Raw genomic sequence first — 9727 nt, 5'->3', positions numbered from 1 at the left:
TTAACACATTACCATGGCAACGCTTCTCAAAGTGATCCTGAGGTCTGCTTGGAAATTTAAATCTTAAGAGCCGCTTGGGCCAAACAATCCGTGAGGAGATCATGAAATGCTTTTTAATTGTTCTTGCTAAATGTCTCCAAGATGCTGATGTGTGCGTGTGTGTGTGTGTGTGTGTGTGTGTGTGTGAGTGTACAAACAAAAACCTTCCGAACTTTCGATGCAAACATCTTCACAGCTGAGCAAATGTGTGTGACTGAATCCATAGGCTAAAATGATTAGCTTTCATGCCACCAGTGTGCATCGCAAAGCATCCACTCTCACACAAACAACTGAACTGGAAGAAGATCAGTAACATATACCGTATTTTCCGCATTATAAGGTGCACCTAAGAACCTTACATTTTCTAAAAAAAAAAATCGGCCGTGCGCCTAATAATCCGGTGCACCTTGTGTGTGCACTGAGTTCCAAAAATCTGTAAAAATGTTGTGCGACTTCGGTAAGCGCTCCGCTTGATTGACTGTCGGACCGTTTCCCACTGACACAGGGACGTAATACATACACTACGTACGCTGGCAGCGATAAACCAATCAGAGAACATTACGTAATACGTACAGTACGTACGCTTACCTCCGCCACGCCTCCGGTAGGTGAGGACATTGATGGATTTGTGGGAGAAGATTGATTAAAAATTAATGTGTTTATTGTTAAATAGTAGAATAAAGTTCAACTAAACTCACTGTTTTGCTTCCGTTACCTTTTTTTTGTAGACCGTATGTTTTAGCATGCGCCTTATAATATGGTGCGCCTTACGTATGGGTTACGTACAGAAATAGGGAGAAGAATGGGGGGATACGACTAACCTGGGAGAAGAATGGGGGGATACGACTAACCTGGGAGAAGGATGGGGGGATACGACTAAACTGGGAGAAGGAGGGACAGATACGACTAAACTGGGAGAAGGAGGGACAGATACGACTAAACTGGGAGAAGGAGGGACAGATACGACTAAACTGGGAGAAGGAGGGACAGATACGACTAAACTGGGAGAAGGAGGGACAGATACGACTGAACTGGGAGAAGGAGGGACAGATACGACTAAACTCGGAGAAGGAGGGACAGATACGACTAAACTCGGAGAAGGAGGGACAGATACGACTAAACTGGGAGAAGGAGGGACAGATACGACTAAACTTGGAGAAGGAGGGACAGATACGACTAAACTGGGAGAAGGAGGGACAGATACGACTAAACTTGGAGAAGGAGGGACAGATACGACTAAACTGGGAGAAGGAGGGACAGATACGACTAAACTTGGAGAAGGAGGGACAGATACGACTAAACTTGGAGAAGGAGGGACAGATACGACTAAACTGGGAGAAGGAGGGACAGATACGACTAAACTGGGAGAAGGAGGGACAGATACGACTAAACTGGGAGAAGGAGGGACAGATACGACTAAACTGGGAGAAGGAGGGACAGATACGACTGAACTGGGAGAAGGAGGGACAGATACGACTAAACTTGGAGAAGGAGGGACAGATACGACTGAACTGGGAGAAGGAGGGACAGATACGACTGAACTGGGAGAAGATTAGATAGACACAGTTAAACTGGGAAATGAATAGATGGATGGATGCAAACAAAACTGCAAAAAGAATGAATGGATAGAAGGACATAACCAAACTGAAAGATGGATGGATGGATGGGTGGATGGATGGATGGATAAAGGGACACAACTAAACTGGGAAATGGATGGAAAGACACAACTAAACTGGGAGTAGAATATATGGATGGACAGACTGCACATATCATATGGAATCATCAGTTACTTATTAATCCTGTGCTTTGTCTCAGCTACTGACAGGACGTGTCCGGGGTCCTCGGTCTGTACGACCATCCTCTGTATGAACTACACACTGCGAGTGAAAGGGCTAATTGTCTAAGCTTTGAGGAGTGTGACAGCCAGGAAACGCCCTGTGGTTCGACAGCTAATCTCATTACGCCGATTGTCTATTGGCGAGCATTAGAGTGGGATCTGACGGAATTATGCATGTCGTAGCGAGGAGTGTATAATACTGAGGAGATCAGAGACTTAAGCGGCCGTTTAACTCACACCATTACGCTCTAGCTCCGCCCTCCAGCGGGGAAGCTGACAGGCCAGGATTTTCACAGAAGGAGCTTAAATAGACATTTTACCTCATTCCTCAGGTGAGGCGAAGTATAAATATATCGCTATAATTAATGAGTGGTTTTCTGCTACTGACGCCGCTACAGCACGACAACGAAGGGTTTTGCCAGTGGTCTACAGTCGTGAGGGAGTTCAGATGCATTGCAATTAGAGTGAACGACAAGCCTGATTTTGTAGAATGAAGCTTTTCATTGTTTTTAAGTTCTGTACTGCCATCTGGTGGCTGTTCGTGTGACTGCAGTATATATGAAACGTTCCAGAAAGGATAAGAAAGTGAGAATAAAGCTGGTTTGATCGAAGAAACATATTAAGATCCACACTGTATGAAAATTCAAAAATAATAATAATAACCAAGATCTCTTTTCACAATTCAAACAGAATTTCAACAGATGAAAACGTCCATCAACGACGGAAAAAAAAAATCTGTTTCACTTCGAAAACTGAGATAAATCACACAGACGTGATGGTGAGAAGTGTCTCTGGTGCACAGTTCTACTGCACCTCATCCACAGAAACACACTAAATCAAAAGTACACTAAACAACAGCCATTCAGGCTTCCTAGAGACCACAGATTATCCTTCCTTTCCAATAAAGTCTCATCTGCTGAGAAAAACCCACAAGTTATAGGATACAAACTCCTTCACACTACAAACTGCTTCTCAGCTTACGTTCTCTTTGTTTGTTTGTTACAACGAATGCATCGCTTGGTAAATGCTAATCTTGCACAGAGGCCAAATATTTTATTTGACATGAAATACTATTATAAAAAAAAATAGATTTCCTCTTAAATACGCACATTATTATGGGATGCTAAGTCATAATTGAGGAACTACGTTGAGGGAGAAACTGAGATACAAAATCTTAATTATTAGGTACAAAGTTATAATTCTGTGATTCTCAATTAAACAAAATAATGACTTAGTATCTCACTTAGAATCTCAAACCTATGAGATACTAAATCATAATTATGAGATCAAATGTTTGAGATACTGTTAGTGTGGAAAAGTGTTGGCGCCCTTCCTGCTATTTTTTTGCACGTTTGTCACACGTTGTTTCAGATCATCAAACAAATTTAAATATTAGTCAAAGATAACACAAGTAAACACAACATGCAGTTTTTAAATGAAGTTTTGTTTTTGTTTATTAAGGGAAAACTAAATTCAAACCCACATGGTCCTGTGTGAAAAAGTATTTGCACCCTAAACATAATGACTGGTTGGTACCTTCCTTAGCTGCAAGAACTGTGATCAAGCATTTGCAATAACTTGCAGTGAGTCTGTTACAGCACTGTGAAGGAATTTTGGTCCACTCGTCTTTGCAGAATTGTTGTAATTCAGCCACATTGGAGGGTTTTCGAGCATGAAACGCCTTTTTAAGGTCATGTCACAGCATCTCAATAGGATTCAGGTCAGGACTTTGACTCGGCCACTCCAAAGTTTCCATTTTGTTTTCCTTCAGCCATTCAGAGGTGGACTTGCTGGTGTGTTTTGGATCATTGTCCTTTTGCAGAACCCAAGTTCGCTTCAGCTTGGGGTCACGGACAGATGGCCGCACAGAATGTCCTTCAGGATTTTCCACTAGACAGCAGAAATCATGGTTCCATTAATCACAGCAAGTCTTCCAGGTAACAGCAGCAAAACAGCCCCAGACCATCACACTACCACCACCTTATTTTACTGTTGGTACGATGTTCTTTTTCTGAAATGTGGTGTTACTTTTACGCCAGATGTAATGGGACACACACACCTTCCAAAAAGTTCAACTTTTGTCTCGTCAGTCCACAGAGTATTTTCCCAAAAGTCTTTGGGATCATCAAGATGTTTTCTGATGCAGATCTTTGGATGTTGTTGTGGGGTCTTTTGTGATACCACGGATGAGTCGTCGCTGTGCTCTTAGGGACTCCTGGGAAGGTTTCGCAATTTGTGGATATCGGCTCTCCCGGTGGTTCTCTGGAGTCCCAAAGCTTTAGAAATAGCTTTATGACCTTTTCCAGACTGATAGATCTCAATTACTTTCTCTCTCATTTGTTCCTGAATTGCTTACACTTTTCCACACAAGACCATGTGGGTTTGGATTTTGTTTTCCCCTTTATAATAAAAACCTTCATTTAAAAACTGCATGTTGTGTTTACTTGTGTTATCTTTAACTAATACTAAATAAAATTATTATGACAAATTGTTAGAACCATGAGACACTAAGTCTTAATTATGAGATACTAAGACTTACTAAGATACTAAGTAATAATGTTATAGCTTTGATATACTAAGTCACAATTATGAGATACTTACCCATTAACATGAGATACCATGTTATAATTGAGATAGACAGTTATAATTTAAGACACATAATTGGATTTTAAAATGCAAAGTCTTATTTGTGAGATAAAAGGTTACAACTGAGATACTAAGTCGTTAGTAAAAGATACCAAATTTAAATTGAAATACCAAGTTATAATTCTAAGATACAACTTAATTATGAGATAAAATTTTTAATATACTAAGTCATAATGATGACATAAAATGTTAGAACCATGACACACTAAGTCTTAATTATGAGATACTAAGACTTATGAGATACTAAGTAATAATGTTATAGCTTCGATATACTAAGTCGTAATTATGAGATAAAAGGTTACAACTTTGAGATACTTACCCATTAACATGAGATACAATGTAATAATTAAGTAATTTAAGACACATAATTAGATTTTAAAATACAAAGTCTTAATAGTAAAAAAAAAATCAATATTATTATTTAAAATTAAAATTTATTTAAAATATACCAAATTTAATTTGAGATAGCAAGTTATAATTCTAAGATACAACTTCTTAACCTCCTACGACATGGAGTCCACATATGTGGATATCACTGCATCTAAAATGGAAGGCCAAACCAAAGCTCGAGTCTTAGGAGGTTAATTATGAGATATTTGTCAGGTCGTCATTGTGAATGAGAACTGGTTCTCAACTGACTCACCTGGTTAAATAAAGAAAAGAAAGATAAAATGTTACCGCTTTAATATACTAAGTCATAATTATGACATAAAAGGTTAAAACCATGAGACACTAAGTATTAATTATGAGATACTAAGTAATAAATGTTATAGCTTTGATATATACGAAGTCATAATTATGAGATAAAAGGTTACAACTTTGAGATACTAAGCCATTCACATGAGATACCATGTTATAATTGAGATACACAGCTATAATTTGAGACACAACATGTAAATAATGAGATAAAAGGTTATAAGTGAGATACTAAGCCATAAACATTAACTGTGTTATAATTGAGATACACAGCTATAATTTGAGACACAACATGTAAATAATGAGATAAAAGGTTATAAGTGAGATACTAAGCCATAAACATTAACTGTGTTATAATTGAGATACACAGCTATAATTTGAGACACAACATGTAAATAATGAGATAAAAGGTTATAAGTTTGAGATACAAAGCCATAAACATTAACTGTGTTATAATTGAGATACACAGCTATAATTTGAGACACAACATGTAAATAATGAGATAAAAGGTTATAAGTTTGAGATTCTATGAGCAGGTACGTAGTCGAGCAGTCACCTCCTTGGATAAATAAGAGTATATAGTGCATTGTCTGCCTGGGCTTTACAAGGGTGCAGGTGTAGTGGGTTTTAAAGGAGAAGTGTACACTTACTCTGTGTGGCCCTGGAAGACGTTGACCGAGTGGATGGACGGATCTCTAAAGTCCCACAGGCGAAAGGTGGTGTCGCGGGATGAGGTCACCACCAGCCTCTGGGTGGGGTGGGTGCAGCAATGGGTGAGCTCCTGGTCATGACCTGCACACACAATCCAGAGGCACAAATATTACATCACAATCCAAATATCTTTTATAGTTCAACACAAATTTTTATTCTTATAACCACACACACTAACTTAAACCTACATTCTCATTAGCAAGGCGTTAACGAGACAGCTGATGATTCGTTTTGTAGGAAGAAGTTTACTCGTTTAGCCGTTTAATGCAACGATGCACCAAATGGCGCTAAAGATTCATGGACGAATCCCATAGCACACGTGGTCCAAAATGTCTTCACTCCAGATCCCATTTAGTGCTCACAGGAAAAAAAAACTCATAACTGTGGTTTTATTTTATCCTGTCATGTACAGCCTCTCGTTAAGTTGTTACAGAGACATTAGGAAGAAAATAAAGCTTAATTGTTCCAGAGTAAAAACATTAGATAAAAGTCAGTGTGAAAAACATTTTCTCAGTGGTTTAAATTCCTATCATCGGGATTCATCATTTCCTGCACATCTGTATACAGGAAGCATGATTACACAACCGATCACATGTTATGTTTATTTGTATCTTATGTTTCCTCTTAGTAGAATATAACCAAGCTATTGTATGGACAGGACAGTATTAACTAATAAACCTATTTATCACCGACCCGTGAGCGCGTGGACGAGTTCAGAGGTTTCCACTTCGTACAAATTGGCTGCTCGGTCCCAAGACGCAGTGACGACTTGTTTGCCGCCGACGAGCCAGTCGGCAGCGATGACCACACCCTGGTGGCTCTTCAGAGTGGTGCTGGCTAGACGCACCGTGGGACACTCGTTCGGTCCGTCTGCGTCTCCGTCTGCATCGTCCTTATCAGAGAAATCCACGTCGTCATCCAGTGATGCCTGAGTTCATCGAGGGGAGAGCGAGAGGGAGAGAAGAGTAAACACCAATTCACCTTCAAACGGAAGGTAAGAAAAATAGCATGGAAAGAAAGAGAAATTTGGGGGGGGGGGGGGGAGAAAGAAAGTATGAAAGAAAAAGTAAAAGACTGGCAGAGGTAAATGAAAATTGTATGTGAGAAGAATAGTAGAGTGGAGAAAAAGACTAAATAGGAAATTGAGAGTGTTGTGGAAGTTTTGAGGTTCGAGAGAATTAAAGCATAAAAATATCACACCAACAGGCACGGGCAAGAGTATAAAGGTTTTCACGGTTTATTGTGTTCAGCTTTGCAGAAGGACCCAACACTCTACGTGTAAAATCAGAGAGGAAGGGCCTCCATTATTGATAACACCAGCATTTTATAGACAGGTATAAAATGAAACAGGACACGTAAAACCAAAACATCATCCACCATTGGCTTAGAAGCATCGCCTGTTCATCTTCTGACCAAGCTAATCCCACGGGAACAAAAAAGGTCTCATGGGAAAGGTCTGATTAAAGGCAGTTTCAGGAAGAAACAACTGAAATCTCTAGTCACAATAACTACCAGCCATGGGAAATACAGAAGCCTAGAAGGACAGATTCATGGGTTCTCTAAAGTAAAAATTTCCACTACAATTGTGTGACAAATTGTGAAAGAAAAAGGGAAAGAGGAAGAGACTGTAAAAGAAAAAGGGACAAAGAGTGAGAAAAGAGTGAGAAAAGAGAGAGAAAGAGAGAGAGAGTTTACGTGTAAACACTCACACTGGTGTCGGCTGGTGGCTGAGGCAAAGGCAGCTGCACCATGTAGCGCCAGATATGAGCTGTCTGATCACCGGATGCTGTCGGAACACACACACACACACACACACACACACACACACACACACACACACACACACACACACGTGTGTCTAAGGTTGGACGTGCCTAATGCTCTCGCCTGTGGGCGTGTCTACTGTTGTCGCCTGTGCGCGTGTCTACTGCTGTCGCCTGTGGGCGTGTCTACCATTATGAAGTTTAATCAGTTTTCCATCAGAACTTTTCATCAGTTCACACAAAAGACAAACCTGTAAGAGCCATCTGCTCGGTGGGGTGAAACTTGATCGAGTTCACTGCAAAAAAAAAAAAAAAAGAGAGAAATGATATTTAGTCAAAGGTGAAAGTTTCGAAGTTCCAAATTCTCGACTCTGATTGGTCAGGAATGTGTTGTATCAGTCAGAGCTAAAGTGGAGTTCAATCTTAAGGTTTCATTAAAGATCTAGCAATCCAGCCCCAAACCCTAAGGCTCACCTGATCCAGCGTGGCCGGCGTATTTCAGCAGACACTTCCCTGTCTCGATGCTCCACAGCATAGCACAGTGGTCTAGGGGGAAAAACATCACACAGATGTAAGAACACTACATTTTTAATACTAGGTAAATAAATGTAAAAAAAAAATAAATGTAAAAGTGCATGTGCAACAAAGTATTTATCTTAATTCATTTTCATCTGTGTTTTTATTGCAATCTATTATTTTTTGTGCTCCACTGTAGCTTTCATCAGATGGCATACAGGAAGAGAAGAGAGGAGAAGAGAAGAGAAGAGAAGAGAAAAGTGAATGTTGTTTGGAAGGAAAGAAAGGAAAGGAAGAATAAATGAAAAGAATAAAAGAATAGATAGAAAAGAAAAGAAAAGAACAGAAAAAAGAGAGAAAATAAATCAAAAGAAAAAAGAAAATAAAACAAAGTGAATGTTGTTTGGAAGGAAAGGAAAAATAAATGAAAAGAATAAAAGAATAGATAGAAAAGAAAAGAAAAGAAAAAAAGAGAAAAAAGAAAATGAATGAATGGTGTGCGGAAAGGAAAGGCAAAGGTAGGAAAGGAAAAAGAAAAGAAAAGAAAAGAAAAGTGTTGTTTGTGTGTAACCATTTATGAGAGTGAGTCACAGTGTGATGCATTGTGGGAGACCGTACCTGCTGATGCAGTGCCCAAAATCAGCGGCTGTGTCCTGGTCACACTCAGGTCCCATATGCCATCCCTGTGGCCTACGTACTCCTTCACCAGCTGGCACACGGCACGTGAAGTAGTGGCTTTGAAACTGGACACGATCTAGAATGATTACAGGAAGAATGAGAATCTGGATACACACACACCTATAAACACACCCGCACACACACACACGCACGCACACACACGCACACACACACACACACACACACACACGCACGCACACGCACGCACGCACGCACGCACGAACACGCACGCACGCACGCACACATGCACACACACACACACACATAGGTGGGAAGCTAAAAGATGCAGCATGAAGCCAGGAGTTATCTCGGTTAAGCAATCTCTACAGTCTAAGCGCACTTCCACTAAGGCAGCATGTCTACGCTTAAGGGCATTCACAGCCACGCCAGCTCTCACACTATATCAGGCTCTACAGGAGATAAGTGTGGCCTGCGCTGGTGAGCACTAAAATAAGCACTTGTAAAGCAAGAGTGAGACGAAACCATGAAGTGCAAATGAAACAAACAAACAAACAAACAAACAAACATGTACAGTCAGCAGTGAGGAACAAACACTCAAAATATGAAGCCTTTAACAGAGGTTTCCGTTCATTAGTGATATATTAAACCTGAATAAATCATTCGAATGAATCAAATCGGGCTCCTTCCCATCTGATATTACATTTTTTCTTCGATCTCCGGAGCTAAAGCAGCATCTTATCTGAGCGCTCACCTACAGAAGGTGTTTAAGACACAAATATATAAAAACAACTCTATTTTGAGTGATCCGGAGCTCAGCATGCTGAAATAAAGCAGCATCGATACAGCAGGGAAAAAAGAAAAAAAAACACGGTGCGACTCT

The 9727-nt window shown here is 40.0% G+C and overlaps 1 protein-coding gene across 5 annotated transcripts in view; it reads right to left on the bottom strand.

Moving 5' to 3' along the window:
• Nucleotides 1-9727, bottom strand: part of wdr37 (WD repeat domain 37) — a 35645-nt gene that overhangs the window by 8375 nt on the left and 17543 nt on the right. For all 5 annotated transcript variants that reach the window (XM_047810759.1, XM_027159742.2, XM_027159741.2 and 2 more), the window contains 6 exons: nucleotides 8827-8962; nucleotides 8167-8238; nucleotides 7944-7988; nucleotides 7639-7715; nucleotides 6623-6857; nucleotides 5869-6010 (listed from right to left, as the gene is read on the bottom strand). In XM_047810759.1, the coding sequence (XP_047666715.1) occupies nucleotides 5869-6010; nucleotides 6623-6857; nucleotides 7639-7715; nucleotides 7944-7988; nucleotides 8167-8238; nucleotides 8827-8962 (707 nt within the window). The remainder of the gene's footprint in view (nucleotides 1-5868; nucleotides 6011-6622; nucleotides 6858-7638; nucleotides 7716-7943; nucleotides 7989-8166; nucleotides 8239-8826; nucleotides 8963-9727) is intronic.

Source organism: Tachysurus fulvidraco, chromosome 3, assembly GCF_022655615.1.
Source record: "Tachysurus fulvidraco isolate hzauxx_2018 chromosome 3, HZAU_PFXX_2.0, whole genome shotgun sequence".
NCBI lineage: Eukaryota > Metazoa > Chordata > Actinopteri > Siluriformes > Bagridae > Tachysurus > Tachysurus fulvidraco.
This window is presented reverse-complemented; position numbering and strand designations above follow the sequence as displayed.